This window comes from Trichechus manatus, unplaced genomic scaffold, assembly GCF_000243295.1.
Source record: "Trichechus manatus latirostris isolate Lorelei unplaced genomic scaffold, TriManLat1.0 scaffold00152, whole genome shotgun sequence".
Classification (NCBI taxonomy): domain Eukaryota; kingdom Metazoa; phylum Chordata; class Mammalia; order Sirenia; family Trichechidae; genus Trichechus; species Trichechus manatus.
In genome coordinates, this window is record NW_004444088.1 from 3,078,220 (window position 1) to 3,098,252 (window position 20,033).

The 20,033-nt window shown below is 38.7% G+C and overlaps 1 protein-coding gene across 3 annotated transcripts in view; it reads left to right on the forward strand.

The window, feature by feature from the left end:
* IMPA1 (inositol monophosphatase 1) overlaps positions 1-18,418 on the forward strand; it is a 21,052-nt gene extending 2,634 nt beyond the window's left edge. For all 3 annotated transcript variants that reach the window (XM_023740298.1, XM_023740297.1, XM_023740299.1), the window contains 8 exons: positions 2,120-2,195; positions 2,801-2,934; positions 4,641-4,745; positions 6,439-6,484; positions 9,395-9,503; positions 11,038-11,146; positions 15,241-15,392; positions 16,163-18,418. In XM_023740298.1, coding sequence (XP_023596066.1) covers positions 2,133-2,195; positions 2,801-2,934; positions 4,641-4,745; positions 6,439-6,484; positions 9,395-9,503; positions 11,038-11,146; positions 15,241-15,392; positions 16,163-16,278 — 834 coding nt within the window. In that variant the 5' untranslated portion in view covers positions 2,120-2,132 and the 3' untranslated portion in view covers positions 16,279-18,418. The remainder of the gene's footprint in view (positions 1-2,119; positions 2,196-2,800; positions 2,935-4,640; positions 4,746-6,438; positions 6,485-9,394; positions 9,504-11,037; positions 11,147-15,240; positions 15,393-16,162) is intronic.
* The last annotated feature ends 1,615 nt before the right edge of the window (positions 18,419-20,033 follow it).

A 20,033-nucleotide genomic window follows, 5' to 3' on the forward strand; every position in this document is an offset into this window, starting at 1 on the left:
GAATTTTAAATTCTGTTCTGCATTTTCCCCCTGTTGATCAGATTCTTCTATAGAATCTTTGATCAAAATGTTCAGAAATAGTAGCCAGGTACCATCCAGTTCTTCTGGTCTCATGGCAAAGGGGTCAGTTGTTCATGGAGGCCATTGGCCACACATTTGATTTCCTTCTCCTATTCCTGACTCTCCTTCTTCCTTGGTTGCTGCAGGCGAACGGAGACCAATTGTGCCTTGGATGGCTGCTTGCAAGCTTTTAAGACCCCAGGCACTATGCAGCAAACTAGGAGGTAGAACAGAAGCACTCAACACGATTATTAGGCCAATTAATTGAGATGTCTCATGAAATCATGACCCCATGCCTCCAAACCAAAGAACCATAATCCTGTGAGGTGTTTGGTTATACATAAGCAGGCTCAGCAGCTGCTGTTTCTTTTTTTTTTTTTGGTCATTGTTTTAAATCTATGTAGCACACAACTTTTGCAAATTCAGCTCTTTACAGGTGTACAACTTATTGAAAGCAGTTAGAGTAATTGGTGGGTACAGCCTCGTTTGTGATTTTTTGATTACTGTCTCACTCCCCATTAGACAGTAAGTGTGAATGGAGCCTGTTTCTGCTCACTGACACAGCGCACAGTATATAAGAGGTGATCAGTAAATACCTGTTGAATGATTACATGAATAATGACTTCCGGGTGGAGAATCCCTAGAAGAGAGGGTACCTTTTGTGATGGCCCTTGAACAATTGTAAGGAGTTAGACCAGTACTGTTAGAAGGTGGAGGTGTGAGTGGTTTGAACAAGGTTTCTGGAAAGAAAACAGGTAACACCCTTAAAACATCTAGCTCCGTAAGGAATTGGAAGGGAGGGGTGGGAGTAAGTAAGAATGGAAAAAAAGTTTGGAAGCGGTTCTTGAAGAGCTCTAAGTGATTACGTATGTAACTAAAAAAGTGACTTCCTTTTTTAATTTTTTAAACTCATAGGAGGAAAAAGCGACTGGCAGAAACAGCTCACTGTATCTGCCCTTTGTCCTTCCCTTCCTTCTCCTATGATGTGAGCGCCATGATGGGGATTTCTAAGTCATCTTCAAGATTAAACTCTCTCAGATACTCCCCCGTAAACAGTTGTACAGACTCCATATTAGGTCTGCTCTGTAAATGTTCCCACATATTTCTGTGTCTGACGGTTTAAGAGGCTTCTCTGTGCCATGTGGTGACTGTAGGGTGTGGTCAAGCCAGAACTCAGGGAAAACTGGACAGTTCAGCACACAAAACTATGTTGATTTCTTTTTTTTCTCTGAAATTAAGGGAAATAGTTACTTTTTCACTTTTTTTTAGTCCTGGAATTTTCTTCCTGCAGAATGTCATAGTAGAAAGAGCAGTGTACTTTAAAATCAGAATTGGGTTCACTTTCTGACTGTGTCACTTGTCTATATAACCTCGAAAAAATTATTTATCATCTCTGAGCCTTAAGTTCTTCATCTTTACAACCTCATTAAAAAAGAAATTGCAAGCGTAAAGCACTTGTCACACTGCCTGGCCTTCAATAAGTACACGCGCATTTTGTTCCTTCAGAGCTTCCTTTATTTCTCTGTTCCAGTGTCTTGTAGTTTTCACTTTATTCCAAACGTGCACTTATCTTTTACAATATTTCTTGTGTCCTTTTTTCTCCATTCCCCAAACCAGTGTGTGTGTGTGTGTTAATATGGCATGGTATGAACACTTTGGGAGATATCCTTGTGGCGCAGTGGTTAAGTGCTAACCAAAAGGTCGGCAGTTTGAACCCACCAGCCGCTCTGCTGGAGAAAGCTGTGGCAGTCTGCTTCCATAAGGATTTATAGCCTTGGAAACTATGGGGCAGTTCTACTCTGTCCTATAGAGTCGATACAAGTTGGAATCGACTGGATGGCAACAGGTTTTCACAGAGTATTTTCTGTTATGAAAATGTTTCTGCAGTAGAAATGGACTAGTTTGGTTCTTACTGGGATTTGGAATAAATCTTTTAAAAAACTGAATTCCGGAATGGGGAAATAAATGCTGAAATGAAAGTATGTTGCTTATTGAAGTATTTTTTGGACTAACTATTGTATAGTTAAGATTTTTACGTCTTTGTGCGAATGTTTTTCAGGTATACTCAGAAGATGGCCGACTCTTGGCAGGAATGCATGGATTATGCGGTAACCCTGGCAAGACAAGCTGGAGAGGTAGGAACTGAAATGCCTTGTCAGCCTTCACGTTATGGATGTGTACAGTGTGAGGTTGCCTTGTTAAATACAACACACATTTTGATTAATCCTCATTTGTTTTCATGCTTTAAATGGAATGAATACTCCAGAAAAATATTTAGCTATATGTCAATGAAGGAGTCCCTGGGAGTTGCAAACAGTTAAGTACTCTGCTTCTAACTGAAATATTGGTGGTTCACATCCACCCAGAGGTGCCTTGCAAGAAAGGCAAGGTGATCTGCTTCCCAAAGGTTACAGACTTGAAAACCACATGGAGTACAGCTCTAGTTGGAAACACACGGGCTCACCGTGAGTCAGAACTGACTTGACAATCTTTTGTTTTTATGTCATTGGAAACTTTTTGTGATGACAGTTGTGAATCTGAAATAAGATGTAAGATTATATAATTTGAAACCTAGGAGGCCATGAGCGCTAAAGGATTATTTTATAGATATTGTGGCAAGACATTTTAAGAATATCCTTTAAGGTAGGTTCAATGTTGAAACCATTTCTGTATTTCAGCTTTTAGTTTGATTTAAAATTACTTACGTCTTTTCTATTTGCTTACCAAAAAATCTTTTTAGGTGGTTCGTGATGCTCTGAAAAATGAAATGAATGTCATGATTAAAAGTTCTCCGGCTGATCTGGTGACTGTAACTGACCAGAAAGTTGAAAAAATGCTCATCTCTGCCATAAAGGCAAAGTATCCATCGCACAGGTATTTGTTGTTACAGTTTCAAATTGATTACATGAAACCTGAGTGAAGCCAGTGTGTTAGACAGTAATCTTCATTCTATACACAGAAACTCGGTGTTGGTAACTTAAGCTGCAGAGGAATTTATCTGGAGGTGTGGGCCGTTCAGGAACCTTGAGACCCAGGCTCAGGCAGGAGTCATGGGAGAAAGACACGCGGATAGCTGCTCCCGCAGCCATTGCAGGAAGCCACTGGTGGCCCCGTGGCCTCCCTCTTGATGTGTTGAATGTTTCCTGACTAGCCTTATACCTTTATGTCATTAACTCAAGATTCCAGGTCCTTGGTAGGAATATCTGCTTGCTGAGTTGAGGTTGTTTGCCCACGCTGCCGGGAGCAGGGAAGAGGGAATGCTTGGATTCCTTTGTAATAAGGGAACGTTAGGATGCTGGGCAGCCAGGGAGACAGATGGCTGCTGTAGACAGGATGCAGATGTTCAGTGTTGTTCTTTATCTTGCAAACTGCTAGATGGTTGAGTGCTGGTAACTTCAGAGAGTTTAAGCAAAAGCACTCACGTCAGGGCTGTCTTACAGGCATGCAGATACAGCAGAAACATTGTCATTACTTGAAAGCTTTGTTGTTGTTAGCGCTGAGTCAGCTCGGACTGATGGTGACCCTTTGTGCAGCAGAACCAAACGTTGCCAGTCCTGCACCATCTTCACAATCGTTGATACGCTGAGTCCGTTGTTGTGGTCCCTGTTTATCTTGAGTGCCTTCTAATCTAGGGGGATCATCTTCCAGCACCATAGTGGGCAGTATTATGTTGCTTTCCATTGGCTAATTTTAGGAAGCGGATCACCAGGCCTTTCTTCCTAGACTGTGTTAGTCTGGAAGCTCCACTGAAACCCGTCCACCATGGGTGATCCTGCTGGTATTTGAATATAAGTGGCATACCTTCCAGCATTACAGCAACACACAAGCCCCCAGGTACAACATACTGACAGACAGGTGATGGTTTAAAGTTCTGGCACTATCATTTTCTACTTCTTGCTAGCGTGCCCAACTCTTTTTAGTCATTGAGAAGAAAAAATGTCTAAAGTTATGGCTAATTATACTTCCTCCCAATAAAAAAGTTTGTAGCTAAGAGAAAAAGATAAAAGAAGATTGTGATAACAATTATGAGGACAGTTCAGTGTTGAATAAAGGAAAGGAGAAAACCAGTGAACTGAGATACCGTTTATAAAATGTGCGTATGATTTACTGCATAGTGTGTTTTAGGGAGGCATGTAGAAGCAGAGCAGCTTTGGTGAGAAATTCGCCTTCTCAGTTGACTTGTGTTCACATTTACTTAATGTTCTCTGTGTTGTCTGTTGCTGCATAGCAAATTACCCTAAACACTCAGCAGCTTTAGGAATATTTCTCATCTGCAACAAAGGCTCTTTTTAGGGGTGTGTGTGTGTGTACACACACATCTTTGTTTTTGCTTACCCTGGTATTACTGCATTTTAGAATTTTGAATTCTGTTATTTTCCACATGATTTTGCTCTGGGGGAAATAAAGTGTACTCACTTTTATGAGTCTTTATAGGAAGAAAATAAGGGCAACAATAGAGAAGTGTAGTGTACAGGCTTTTGTTATGTTTTATAGTAGACTGTGTAGTTAAGGAAACGTTAACAGTTTGCAAATTGTTGAAAGCAATGTAAAGACTGGGAGTTTGTCATTCTTGCTTTTAGTTTCATTGGTGAGGAGTCTGTAGCAGCTGGGGAAAAAAGTATCTTAACTGACAACCCCACGTGGATCATTGACCCTATTGATGGAACAACTAACTTCGTACATAGGTATGTTTTTAACATTTTAATATTACAATTACTGTTTATATATTTACCAGATGGACCGTTAGAGTACCCTGTTCAGGAACATAAACGTTCTAGAGAATTGTGTGACTTGTTTACCATATTTTTACGCACATAAAGTGTGCCTTCTATGTTTGTTTGCCAACCATGCGCTCTCTCCACAAGATCTTTTTGTAAGTGTGCTATACTAATTTTTTTTGCTGTAGAAAAGATTAGCATAGTGTACTTACAAAAATACCTCATGGAGGGAGGGCTCAGTTGGCAAACAGATGTAGAAGGCGCACGTTATGTGCGTAAAAATACAGCATGCTTCTTTAGTCTAAGAAAGTGTGTAGAAAATATGATAGAGCAAAATGTATCATGCAGAATTTCTGCTGGATATGGGGGAGGAGGAGAAATACTAATATGGAGTTGTCATATCTTTTAAATGTGGAACGATGCTCATGTATTGTAACCTAAGAGAAGAATATAATAGTCTGTACAGTATGATCCCTTTTTGTTACATTGATACCTCAGTACTAAATATTTTTTTCAAAAGCTTTTATTTTCAATAGTTACGTTGAACCTATTTTGTGCATTGTCTTGACCTTGATTCTGTTGTAAATCATAAATTACAATGTGTTCAAACTGCCACGCAGCCATAACAGTTAACTGTGACTAACAGTTTCCTTTTGTGGTGCGAAGCTCCAAGTTTTGTGTTGGAGAAGGGACAGGTAATCCTTTCTGTAAAATTCAGACCTGTGTTTATCCTGGGCCTTGCCTGTGAGTGGAATGATCACAAAGAAAAAGAATTTTATTTTTTCCATTCTGCTCAATAGTATGAAATGAATTTTAAAAATTTTTTTAATTTATATTTTTGAAAAAAACCCACAGCAATCGAGTCAATTCCAACCCATAGCAACCCTCTAGGACAGAGTGAACTACCCCATAGCGTTTCCAAGGCTGTAATCTCTATGGAAGCAGACTGCCACGTCTTTCTCCCATGGAGCGGCTGGTGGGTTTGAACTGCTGACCTTTTGGTTAGTGGCTGAGTGCTTGACCACTGCACCAGCAGAGCTCCATTTTTTTGTTTTTTGAAAAAAGTGTTTTTAGATAGTATATGCACAGGGTTGACATTCAAGAGCTATAAAAATCGTATGCAGTGCAGAGTGTCCTTCCCGGTTCTGTCCCCAGTTTCCCAGTGCCCGTCTCTGGAGGTGACTGTTGTGGTCAGTTTCTTGTCTGTCCTTTCTGAGATGTTCACGCTGGGAGAAGCAGCCTGTGCGTACGTGTGTACCTGTGTCGTGTGTAACCCAAAAAGAGTTCCTGTCAAGTCAACTCTGACTCATGGCAGCTCCGTGTGTGCTAGAGTGGAACTGTGCTCCATAGCGTTTTCAGTGCTGATCTTTGGAAGTAGATCGCCAGGCCTTTCTTCCAAGGCACTTCTGAGTGGACTGGACCCGTGACCTTGTGGTTAGCAGCCAAGCACGTTAACCGTTTGTAGCAGCCAGGGACTCCATGTATGTATGTATCTCCCCTTTCTTTATACAAATGGCCACATACTGTATACAGTATTCTTTGTCTTGATTTTTGGGGAGAGAAAGGGTGAGAATTCACATGCAGTTGTGAAAAGTTTTGTAAAAAATCTTATTATGAAAAAATATAAATATTGAAAAAAATTTTCTTTTTTTTTTTTAAGATTTCCTTTTGTAGCGGTTTCTATCGGTTTTGTTGTAAATAAAAAGGTATGTTGTTTAAAACTTATGGTTGGTAATATGCCTTGCTGTCATTTACTGTAAAAAAGTAAATGTGTCTTCATAATAAATTTAGATTTGCCTCTATATTCAATGTATATAACTGCATTATTTCAAATATAAGTGACTGGACTGTTAAAATTATCATGACACTTTTTCCAGGGAAAAAAACGTAATATTTTCTGAGAAACAGGAATTCTAAGGAGAAAATACATATGAGTAACTGACATACAAGTCAGTATTTAATCACCATTATATAAGTGATAGAGTCAGATGTTATAGGACCTCAAGTGTGATCTGAAAATGCTCAGTGGAAGAGATGGAGTTTGAGCTAGGAATGCTTCTTGGAGACATCTAAGACCAGGAGGTGGCAGGGGCCAAAGCGTGGTGGGAAAGTGTAGAGGGTGTTCAGGAATCTGGAAATGATTGTACACTCATTATCTAAAGCCCATAAAAAACCAGTTGCTGTCGAGTCGATTCCGACTCATAGCAACCCTGTGGGACAGAGTAGAACTGTCCCATGGGGCTTCCAAGGCTGTAAATTTTTATGGAAACAAACTTCCAGGTCTTTCTCCCACTGTGTGGCTGGTGGGCTTGAACCAGTGACCTCTAGGTTAACAGCCACGCACTTTAACCACCATGCCATCAGGGCTCCTTCTCTGAAGCCCAGTAGAGTAAAATCTGTAGCTGTTGTTTTTCCTTGCTGTCCGGCTGTTCTACTGGTCTCACAGTGAGCGGTGTTCACTAGCATATACCTGTCTTCAAAGAGCTCCTGATGTATTTGATTACCACGTATACAAGACAGTTAGGAAATCTCTGAAAATAAAAACACAAATTAACACAGATGAAAGCTTAACCATGGCATGGTGTTGAGTGAAAACTTCCTAAAGGAGGTAATTGAGCGTGTAGCATATAGTCAGCCCTGGGCTGTGTGTTGTCCCTGCCCTTCACCTCACAGCTGAGTGCAGAAGTCAGATGTGTAAACAGGTGAATGAAAATGTGATGAACTGTGAGAGGAAAAAAAAATGTTGTGGGAACCTAGCAGAGAGTGTAACTGATTCTTTCAAGAGTGAATCGGGAAAAAAATCTTCATAACATTATGGGTCTTAGAAGTTGGTGATTTGAGTTGAGGCTTAGAAAATTAGAGTTTTGCCAGATAAAGAAGAAAAGAAAAGCATTTTAATCAGAAAGAAGAGTTTGGAGAAGTTGAAGAGCCCAATATGCGTAGGGAACAGTGAGTAAAGGACTGGAGGTGGCAGGAGCAGAGGCGGATGAGGGAGGTTAGTTGTGGCAACATCGTGAGGCATTGCAGCCTACCCGTGCCATGAAATTGAGACGTTGTTGTTGGGCAGTAGGCATACAGACGAGATTTTTAAGTGGAGATTGCTGTATAATCTCTGCAGTGTAGAGATTATACTGGAAGGGGTGGGGGAGCAGTGGTTTTGAACCAGAAGGGGCGGTGAGCATAGCTGAGTGAACGCCAGAATCAGGAAGTGTTTGAGATAAAGAGTGAAGGAGGAAACTTGTGGGAAGAAATGAGGCATGAGCAGTTGAATTTGCAGACTGGAAAGAACTAACGTGTAAGAATACAGAGAGCTAAAAGGGAAGTGGAAGAAGGAAAAAACCTGCAGTTGCACAATTTTTTTTTAATTTTTTCCCATACAAAAATTTCTACATACATTGTTATGTGACTCTAATTGCTCTCCCCATACTGTGACAGCACACTCCTCCTTTTCACCCGATTCCCCGTGTCCATTCAGCCAGCTCCTAACCCTCTCTACCTTCCCATCTCACCTCCGGACAGAAGCTGCCCGATTAGTCTCTTGTGTCTACTTGAGCTAAGAGGCACACTCCTCACGAGTATCCCTTTATGTCCCACAGTCCAGTCCAATCCCTGTGTGAAGAGTTGGCCTCGGAAATTGTTTTAGTTCTGGGCTGATAGATAATCCAGAGGCCATGCTTTCTGGGGTTCCTCCAGTCTCAGACCATTAAGTCTGGTCTTACTAGAATTTGGGCTCTGCACCCCACCTTTCTCCACCCGGGACTCTATTGTGTTCCCTGTCAGGGCGGTCATTGGTGGTAGCTGGGCACCATCTAGTTCTTCTGGTCTCAGGCTGATGAAGTCTCTGGTTTCTGTCTCTTGGGCTGCTACTTTTCCAAGTTACACAATTTTAAGAGCTAGACAGAGAAGATTCTAAAACAATGAGACCACGATGGATTTAGTGCGTGAGGTAGGAGAACTAAGAGAGTGCTGCTGAAGCATGGGGTACTGAGTAAAGTGTTGAAGACGTAGGTGACAGTCAGCTCTTCGGGGAGGCATTTGGTCAGTCAGAGTTCATTGGTCATCTCCGTGAGGGGGCTTCAACAGCATGAGTGGTCGAGGCGGGGGCCAAATTATAATGCGTTACGAGGAGACTAGAGGTGCAGAGTGTAGACTGCTGTTTGGCAGAGAAGGGAAACAGAGAGGATAGCATCTTGAAGGGATTAGAATTATGGAGAGATTTTGTAAGGAGAGGAGACGTCTGAAGGGAAGGTACCAGAATTGAAATCCGAGAGAAGAAGGATCAATTGATGGAGCAGTTTTTCAGTGTGTGGGAGGGTAGGACTCATCACACGGGAAGAAGGTTCACCCTGGAGAATAGGAAAGCTCTGTTTTCTTCTGAAGCAGAAGGAAGAGAGGTTTAGAATTGGACGGGAGGGAGAATGAGGATTTCCAATCTGATGACCTCTTTCCTCTGATTAGGCTGGAAATGAGCATTTGAGGTATCCCACAGGTTAGCCCCTCGAACACATTATTATTAGTCAGTATACCGGATTTTCACGTTCCTTTCTTAGGAACAGTATTGGTTTAATGAAGAGCGATTCTCAGGTTTGGTAAAGGAAACGTGTTTCTTTCTGCAGATGGAGTTTGGAGTTGTGTACAGCTGTGTGGAGGACAAAATGTATACCGGCAGGAGAGGACACGGTGCCTTCTGTGACGGTCAGAAACTGCAGGTTTCACAGCAAGAAGGTGGGCGTAGCCTCTGCTTTCCGGTTCGGTTGTTACTGAACGCTCTTACTGTGTGTTTTTATAACTTAGGAAATTCTCCAGATGTTAACTGATCGCTAAGTTGTGTCTATTTTCTTCATTTTTTGTTTTGAGCTCAGCTTTGAATGTAGTTGTTACCAGTTGCTGTCAAGCCTGCTCTGACTCAGGGTGACCTTACGCAGAGCAGGACGTCCAGTCCTGTACTGTCTTCACAGACGTAGCAGTGGAAGCAAATGAGGCTCAGCAAACATTTCAGGCTCAGCACTGTGCTGGGCGTAAGAAGATGAACTAGATTGGCTCCCTGCCCTTGTGGAGTTCATGAATTACTGTTGCAGCCATTGCGTTTCAAATTCTTCATAGATTCCTCTTATCCGATACCACTGGGACCAATTAAAATATAGTAAACTGAAGGAAGAAAAAAGTTAGTTCAAGCTAGGAATCATTAAAAATGATTAAAAAGTGTACATATGCATTTTTAATGAGCTAGATGATTGGAGTTTTAAGCCTTCTTTCTGTGTGGCAGCTGATTGAAGTTTTGAGTTCCCCTTCTTGTATAAACCACATCTAACATTTTCTGCTTTGCCCTTTATCCATGTTCAAGTGCCGCAAGAACTTAAACTTCCAAAACAATCTGCGTTCAGAAGCCTGTTAAAATTTTACACGTCCGCCCCCTTCATTTATAGTTGTTAATTTGAGAGCAGATTTTTAGTTCATTACTTTTTCGTTGAACTCCAAGACCCCAATGATTGGAAGATACATCCTCATTACAGAGATGTTAACATGTGAGAAATGGACATCTTTGAATTGAGAGAACGTGGTAGCATTCATTGAAACAATTCTTTCCCTCTTTAGATCCTTTTTTTTTTGCTTTACATAATATTTAATTAAATTGTGTAATGGTTAGAAGAAGTACAACCGCTGTAAACATGTTTGGGAGCACGCACAGCTCGTAAGCATGCATTTCCATTGGTGAGAACAGATGAAGTGTGGAGGTTTATACTAAGAGCAGCCTGTTGCCGAGAGTGCTGATTGTCACGAGGTTCGGTCACAGAGTTTCAGACGAGTGGAGAGCACTGAATAATCTAGGTTTGTAAATGGAGGTCAGATAAGAGAGCTACCACTGAATTTTAACTTTATTTGAAGCAGTACTGCTGCATTATTCCAAATCTACAGATAAATGATTTATTGAATTCAATTTCTAGATTCTACTTTTTTATATTTAAGGTATTTGCTTGTTGCCTACTAAAGTTTTTATGTATGCTGGTAAATCAGTTACATTCTGCACTGTTTTGGGGATGGTCTAGGAAGCTAGCCTCTTTGATGAATGTAGAAATGATCACCTGGAGATAATATATTTATTAGTATCCTTATATTTAAAGGCTGAGAAAGAAACACATTTGATAAAACTAGGAAGAAGATAAAAATGCTCTCTTTTATTCTGAATTACAAATGTTAAAATTTCCCACAGACTTCCATTTATTAAAAGTTAGTGATTATTTAAAACATTTTCTTTTAGATATTACTAAATCACTCTTAGTGACAGAATTGGGCTCTTCCAGAACACCAGAGACTGTCAGAACTGTCCTTTCTAATATGGAAAAACTTCTTTGCATTCCTGTTCATGGGTAAGCTCTTTTCATTTCCCACCTAAAGCTACAGATGATTTAATACTTAAGAGGGATAAATTTGTCCTTAGAAATGAACTTTTTATTAACAGATGTGGGATGGGTAACATAATTCTAACTTTATAATGTAACTTTTAAATTTTGTATTTGAAAATAATTGAAAACTTACAAAAAATTGCAGAAATAAAACAGGATAAAGAATAATAGTATATACTTGACCCAGATTCACCTTTCACATATTGTTAACATTTTACTCCATTTGTTTATCATTTTAGTGTATGTTACCGTGCTCTCTCTCTCTGTGTACATATATACATTTTTCCCCTAAATCATAGCTTTTTACCCCTAAATACGTCCGGTTTCTATTTCCTAAGAATAGGGATATTCTCTTCTATAACCGCAGTACAGTTACTGACTTCATAAATTTACTTTTTATCTAATCTAGTATCTGTATTCCAATTTTGTCAGTTGATCTAATGATGTCCTTTATAGAATTTTCCCTCCTCCCGTACAAGATTCAGTCAAGGGTCAGGTGTTGCATTTAGTTGTCGGATCTCTTTAGCTTCCTTTAATCTGGAACATTTCCACAGCCTAAGACATTACGCATTGCCTTTAGGTTTTCAAATTTATTTGTGTAGAGATAGATGTATGAGGTAGTCTCGTGATGTTTTTTAGATTCCTCTGTGTGAGTTATCTCCCCCTTGTCACTTCTTACTGTACAAACTTGTGTTTTCGCCGTCTTCTTTTTTTTAATCTTCATTAAATTAGCCAGTGCTTTGTCTGTTCTGTTTTTTCAAAGAACGAGGATTTTAATTTATTAAATAATTTGATCTTCTGTGGGTTTATTTTATTGTTGTTCACTTTCTTTTTCTTTTTGAGTGGAGAATTTATTTTCTGTTTTTGATTTTTATTGACCTAGTATTTAGGGCTATGAATTTTCATCTGTTCACTGCTTTAAATGTATCCCATAGATTCTGATATGTAGTATTTTGATTGAATTAGTTTTCATAAATTCTGTAATTTCTATTTGTATTTCCGCTGTAACCAAACAGTTGTACTCTTTAATTTCTGAGTAGATGGGTCTTTTTTCCCTCTATTTCATTTTTAATTTGTAGTTTTATTGCATTTTAATATTTCTACTTTATGGGACTTACTGATGTGTTCTTTATGCCCAAGTATACGATTAACTTTTGTGAAAGTTCCATATACGGTGAAGAAAGGTAGTCTCTGCTATCACGATGTAGAATATTCGTATATAGCCAAAAGATATACCTTATTATGTTGTTTAGTTTTTTGGCTACTTGACCTGTTTCATATTGACAATGATGTGTTAAAATCTTCTATTATTAGTATATGTCTATGTATTTCTCCTCGCAATTCTTGTAGCTTTTATTTTCCGTGTTGTTGTGTGGCCTTGAGTCGATTCTGATGGGGGATTCTGTGTTATTTGATGCCTGTATGTTTCTAACTGTTGCACTTTCATGGTATGATTTTAACATTATAAAGTACCTTTTGTCGTGGTTATTGCTTTTTGTTTGTGTCTGCTTTGCTAACAGGAGTACAGTCCCTGCTTTCCGACTGTTGCCATTTGCCTGGCAAACCTTGATCCACCGGTTTCAGCCTTTTTCAGTCACTGTGTTTTAAGCATGTCTTTTGTATACAGCATAGACTAGATTTGCTTTATAAGCCAATTTGAAAATATTTTTGTTTTAATAGACAAGTTAGACCTATTCGTTTATTGGTGTGACTGTTGCGTTTGGTCTGAATTCTGTCATAACTTAATTGGCAGTTACGGCATGTGCTGTAGTTACTGTGGTTATTTGGTGAATCATCTCTGCTTTTTAAAAAAATTTCTTTCGGTGTTTATGAAAGTTTAAGTTTTATCCTAGCAATTTTTTGATTAAAACTTTTTCTGTTGCCCTTAATTATCTCTTTTCTTACTTAACCTTTTACTGTCTTTTAAGGTTCTAGAATTCTTTGACTTCTACCTGTTGCCTGTATAATAGTCAGTGATTTTATTTTCCCCTTTTTCTCCAATTTTTTTGTTGCATTCTTTCTACGTTGTCAGAACATATCATTTTTACGTACTATTATTCAACTAAGCCCTTTGGTCTTAGTTCTACAGTGGACTCTCTGAAGTGCTCACAGCATTGTAGGTAGTCACTTGTAAGTTTTTTGAAGTTTCCCAGTCACGTTTTGATTGGATGAAGCTCATCCTCTAGTAGATTCCTTGGGAATACACGGTATTCCCTAAGCTTTGGTCCATTCCAGACTGTTCTGTGCCTTGAAGCTTGATGGCCAGCTTGACCAGATGGCCTAGGCTTTATGAAAGAAATGGAGCTGAGTAAAGCAAAAGAGAAGGGCTGATCCCAGAGTGATGTCTTTGAGAGAAGCACCTTATGAGTACAAAGGCCTGCTGCACCCAGAAGTGTGATGTTTTGAAGCAAGGACTTAAACCACAGGCAATAAAATGGTTATGTTAGCTGTGAAAAGCTGTGAGTGCTTTACCACCTCGGCCTTTTTTTTTCCCTTTGGCCATTAAGTAAACAGTAACCTTTTATTTCAGGTCTTTTTTCAAAAACGTAGGCCGGGAAATGTTACCGAGGAGAGGTATTGGTTTATTGATTTCTTTTCATGATCTTTTGTATTCAGCTAATTCTTTAGTTTTTCATTTGATTTCAGAAGGGTTACTTAGGCAAAACAAAGTAAAACTAAAAAGAATCATAATCTGAATGAATGCTTTAAACTAATGGAAAAAACGCGAACACATTCTTCCTAACTAGGAAGTGGCATTTATGAGGTCAGGTAAATCATTGTGGATCCATTCCCTTGGTTTAATTTTTGGGGATTCATTTGGATTAAATGTATTGTGTCTCTTTACTTATATGCAGACATAATACCTTTCTTCTAAACATTTCAGTGTGTATTTCCTTAAAAAAAGGACTTTCTCTAAGGTAACCTCAGCACAGTTACAAAAATCAGGAAACTAACATTGATACATTATCTAATATAGAGACTATTAAAATTTTGAAAAAATTCTGGTTCAGAGTCCAGTCCAGGACCATACGTCACATTTAGCTGTGATTTCTCATTAATGTCCTTTAACCTGGATTCATCGCTCAGTCTTTGTCTTTAATGACCTTGGAAGTTCTGTAGAGTACAAGCCAGTACTTCTGTGGAGTGTCTCTTGATTGTTTTTTGTTTGTTCGTTCATGATTAGATTTGGGATATCTGTTTTCGTCAGGAATGACACAGAAGTACAGTTTGGTCTTCAGTGCATCGTGTCAGGAGGCACGTGATAACCTCTTTGTCACGTCGTTGGTGGTGTTAACTTTGACCGCTTGGTTGCCGTAGACCCTTGCAAAGATACCATTTTTCCCATTGTAATTATTTTGTGTCTTGTGGGGAGATGCTTTGACAGTATGTGAGATGTTGTTCCTCATTAAACTTTCACCCAGTAGTATTAGCATTTCTTGGTGATTCTTTCCTGAATCAGTTATTATTTCCTGAATCAGCTGTAACGGCTACCACATAGTGTCCATATTTATCTTAAGTTGGTGTGTTTCCAGGGAAAAGGTGCTGTGAGAAGGCAAACCTGATGTCGTCTTCCCAGACGGGCCCAGGTCTGTGCTGTTCCCCTGTAGTCACGCATTCTGGTGCACTTGCCGTTGGGGATGACCAGTAGCCTGCTGTTTTACCCTTTTTAGACACTACTTGTTACTTGTATTGTGGCGTGTGTGTAAGACAATACAACCCGTTGTCCCTGGGTTTAGACACCTAGGAATATACATGCCTGCCTTTAGAGGAGAGTTATAGTATTCAGTGGATTTTTTTTCTGAAAAATACATCAGTGTTTTAGTTTGTCTTATTAAATGATTGCTTTGTGAGGATTAATTTTGTCATTTATAGCACACCAGGATAATTAGATTTTTCATATCTTTATTGCAAAATTATACCATCTTTTTTTTTGCATTTATACTCTAGGTGGTTTCAGGTTATCTGATTCGATACTTAACAATAAACTGAAGTTAAGGAGAAATACCTTATTGAAAGGAATATTTTTTCCAATCCTATTTTTAAATGTCATCTGTTAGGATCCGGGGAGTTGGAACAGCAGCTGTTAATATGTGCCTTGTGGCAGCTGGAGGAGCAGATGCGTATTACGAAATGGGAATTCACTGCTGGGATATGGCAGGAGCTGGTATTATTGTTACAGAAGCTGGTGGTGTGCTGACGGATGTAACAGGTACAGTTATGGGACAGTAAAACGTTTTTTTCTTCCCATCTGTTAAAAGTTTGATATAGATTATACTTCAGTTCTTAAAGCAGAAAAAGCAAGCTATAAAATTTCCTGCAAAATGGAAAGAACAAGCATTGGGAGGCAGAGGAACAATAAGAACTCTTGGTAGTGTGGGAATGAATGAACAGTAAGTGACTGAGCCCCTTCAGTTGTGAGTGTCGGGAAATTTCAGGAGAATGTAGAGAAGGTCTAGAAGGTCCCAGAGTCTGAGGCCCTTGCCAAGAACTCGTTAAGTGTTGACCGTTGTGATAGTCGAGGATAGACTTCCTCCGCTGTCACTTTTTGCCTTGGGCTTAGGGTAAATATGTGATTTGAACTGATGGTGAAATTAGTAAAATGAAGGGTGAACTTGGATTAAAAGAATGCATAGGTGCACTGGAATAAAGGCAACAAAGAAATTAGGAAATGGGAAGGAGAATTGTATGAAAGAGATACTCAGAGTAACAAGAATGCACAAAAGAAGGAAAAAAAAGAGATGATTTTTTTCAGACTCGTCTGAGTTGAGACTTCCCAAGGGGTGTTTACTCAAAAACAGCCTTAGAAACGTGGGTATCTACTGCCAAAGCTTCAATGTCGTGGTTCTGTGACAAAGGAGGTTTTTATAAGGTAACTGAAGCACAGAGGTGTTATGATTGACTGTGAGAGTGTTGTACTACCTTTGTATGGATTACTGTGATACAAGATACCATCTTTTTCCGTATTCGATTTGATTTTAGGTGGACCTTTTGATTTGATGTCACGAAGAATAATTGCTGCAAGTAGTAGAACATTAGCTGAAAGGATAGCCAAAGAAATTCAGATAGTACCTTTTCAAAGAGATGATGAAGATTAATTACAACACCTTCAACATAATCACAGTTGCTTTTCCCCAGATTTTCTGATGCATTGCTGATGTTACAAAATTTGGGACATTTGTTTCAAATGTATAATAAATTGTGTAAATTGTTTTTGATGTCCAGGTTAAAAAACTGGAACTTGGTCCGTACTGTACTAAGTATTCGAGAATAGATGAGATACTTGTTTCATTGTTTTAAAAAGTTTTATGTGTAAGAATGTGCTTTGGGAAAAATACCAGGGCAGTAGAATTCATGAGATAGGTGTTGCGTCACCTGAAGTAGCCAATGAGCAGTTTTGAGTTATTAAGTGTGTATGTTTTTTCGGAAATATGAACTTATTATTTATATACGTAGTACTCTTAATTAGAAAGTAAACTTTTTGGGAAGAATCTCTTTAGTCCTCAAAGCCATGTTTAATTAAATTTGTAAGGGTATAACGAGTACTTCTTAGCCCAAGATTTCTCTCTTTGCAGAGAAACTTATTTGTGCTGTTCATTATTGTACAGGTAGCACCTAGCACAGTGCCTGTCCAACAGTAGGCTCTTCCAAAATAAGCATTAAAAGAATGAATATTTTGAAGGCAGCAATTCCTAGTTATAACAGATACATAAAATAATGAGCTCACCGTTCTGAATTTTTGCTTCAGATTTTAAAGCAAAAATTATGTAGTTATCCTTTTTAACATTTCACGTTACCACACCATTTCAAGTTACCATACCTCCAGATATCATTTCTTATGGGCATTTAATGAACACTTAGTGGGCATTTCTGCAATTAATATATTGTCCAAAGCACTGCATTTCAGTATTTATTTGGATTCACCTTAAAGTGCTTGTGCAAGAGAAGAAACGGTTGTGTGATATGCTCTCGTCATGTATCTGATATAATTAGATACAGTGTATCATTTTACTAAATTCAAAATTCATGCTTTAAGATGTTTAGATCAATTTGGTTGTGAATAGGAAACCTAGAACCTGACAGATACACTCTCGTTAATATTGAACTATTTGGTTTCTTCCCAAACTCCTTTTAACTTTGTTTCTGCTAGATTTTATTCAGCCTTTAAATATTCCTTAAAAGTCTTTGGCTTACTAAGTTCAAAAAGAAAATTGTACTAGTTGATATTTTCAAAAGATTAATTTATTGTTTAGCCTTGTCTCGACATGAGAACAGAGTATTAAGTTTTGTTATAGGCTCATGTGAGCCTTATATTTGATAACATAAAACGTGCTTCCAAGATGTTTTCCAGGTAGGGGTTATTTTATTGTCATGAACATCTAATACATTAAATATATGATACTAAGATTGAGATAATTTGTGCGGTTGAATGTGTGCACTTAAAATATGTCATACTGTATTCTGAATCAGGTTGCTTTACAGTTTATTTTAATTAAGAGTATCATGAATAAAATTCTAAATAAATGTAATTATTTACATTATTAAAAGTTTATAGTTTACATTACTTCTAGGGATTTTGTGTTCGATTATAAAAATTTGAAACTTGGAATTGTGATTAAATGTATGTTCTTAATTTTTTGCTTATAGTTTTTCTAACTTTTCTAAAGACTCCCCCCCCCATTAGGTAGCTCTTTGATCTTTTTATTCTAAATAAGGTTGAATGTTTTGTGGCTGAAATTTTTTTAGACATTGAAGAAGGATGATTGACAAGTAGATTATTCAACAATAATTTGAAAATCTTTTTTGAGTAACAGGACTTCTTAGGCTTAACATTTATAATATTCAGGCATGGTATACCATCTTCCGGTATGTGTACCCATCCATACATGTATAAGGTATACACATTTGAACACCCCTTCTGCCCTCACTTTTTTTCCAGCAAGAATGAGCTCATTGTATTATGTACTTAATTGTGAAGTGCTTGATGGCCTCATTTTGAATCACTGGCTATTCTTAGAAATGGTTAGCAGTGTTTGGGTCAGTATTGTGCCTATGATATGTATCAGTGCGACTCAACTGCCCTTCATGTCAGCATCTAGCACGGAGCCCCACCACTTGTCTCTCAGTTTGTCGCACTGTGGTGGCTTGCATGTTGCTGTGATGCTGTGATGCTACAAGGAATACCAGTTAATACAACTGTTATTCAGCCACTACTACCAAAGATGAAGAAATTGAAGATTTTTACCAACTTTGCAGGCAGAAATTGATCAAACATGCAATCAAGATGCATTGAAAATTACTGGTAATTAGAATACAAAAGCTAGAAACAAAGAAGGATCAGTATCTGGAAAACCAGGCCTTGGTGACAGAAACGACACCGGAGAGCACATGAAAAGAGTTTTGCAAGACCAACAACTTCTTCATTGCAAATACCTTTTCTCAGTACCACAAATTGTGATTATCTATGTGGACCTTGCCAGATGGAATACACAGGAATCAAATCGATCACATCTGTGGAAAGAGGATGGAGAAGCATATTATCAGTCAGAACAAGGTGAGGGGCCAACTGTGGAACAGAACATCAGTTGCTTATATGCAAATTCAAGGTGAAGCTGAAGAAAATTAAAACAAGTCCACAAGAGCCAGAGTACGACCTTGAGTATATCCTACCTGAATTTAGAGACCATCTCAAAAATAGATTTGATGCATTGAACACTATACTAATGACTGAAGACCAGACGAATTGTGGGATGACATCAAGGGCATCATACATGAAGAACACAAAAGATCATTAAAAAGACAGGAAAGAAAGAAAAGACCAAAATGGATGTCAGAAGAGACTCTGAAACTTGCTCTTGAAGGTAGAGTAGCTAAAGCAAATGGAAGAAATAAAGAAGTAAAAGAGCTGAAGATTTCAAAGGACTGCTCGAGGAGAAAAAGTATCGCAATGACGTGAAAAGACCTGGAGTTAGAAAACCAAAAGGGAAGACCACACTTGGCATTTCTCAAGCTGGAAGAACTGAAGAAAAAAATTCAGGCCTCAAGTTGCAATATTGAAGGATTCTGCAGACAAAATATTGAATGACACAGGAAGCATAAAAAGAAGATAGCAGGAATGCACAGTGTCATTGTGCAAAACAATTGGTTGACATTTTGCCATTTCATACGCTCAAGAACCAGTGGCACTGAAGGAGGAAGCCCAAGCTGCAGTGAAGACATTGGTGAAAAACAAGGTTTCTGGAATTGACGAAATACCAGTTGACATGTTTCAACAAATGAATGCAATGATGGAAGCGCTCATTCGTCTGTGCCAAGAAATTTGGAAGACAGCTACCTGGCCACCTGAATGGAAGAGATCCATATACGTGCCTATTCCAAAGAAAGGTGATCCAGTGGAATGCAAAGATTATCATTAATATCACAAGCAAGTATAATTTTGCTGGCGATAATTCAAAAACGATTGCAGTAGTACATCGAAAGGGGACTGCCAGAAATCAAGCCAGATTCAGAAGAGGATGTGGAAGGAGAGAGATCATTGCTGATGTTAGAAGGATCTTGGTTGAAAGCAGAGAATACCAGAGAGATGTTTACCTGTGTTTTATTGACTATGCAAAGGCATTGGACAGTAGATCATAAATTATGGATAACATTGCGAAGAATGAGAATTCCAGAACACTTAATTGTGCTCATGAGGAACCTGTACACAGACCAAGAAGCAGTCGTTCAAACAGAACAAGGAGGTACTGCGTGGTTTAAAATCAGGAAAGGTGTGTGTGAGGCTTGTATCCTTTCACCTTCCTTAGTCTGCAGGCTGAGCAGATCATTCGAGAAACTGAACTATATGAAGAACATG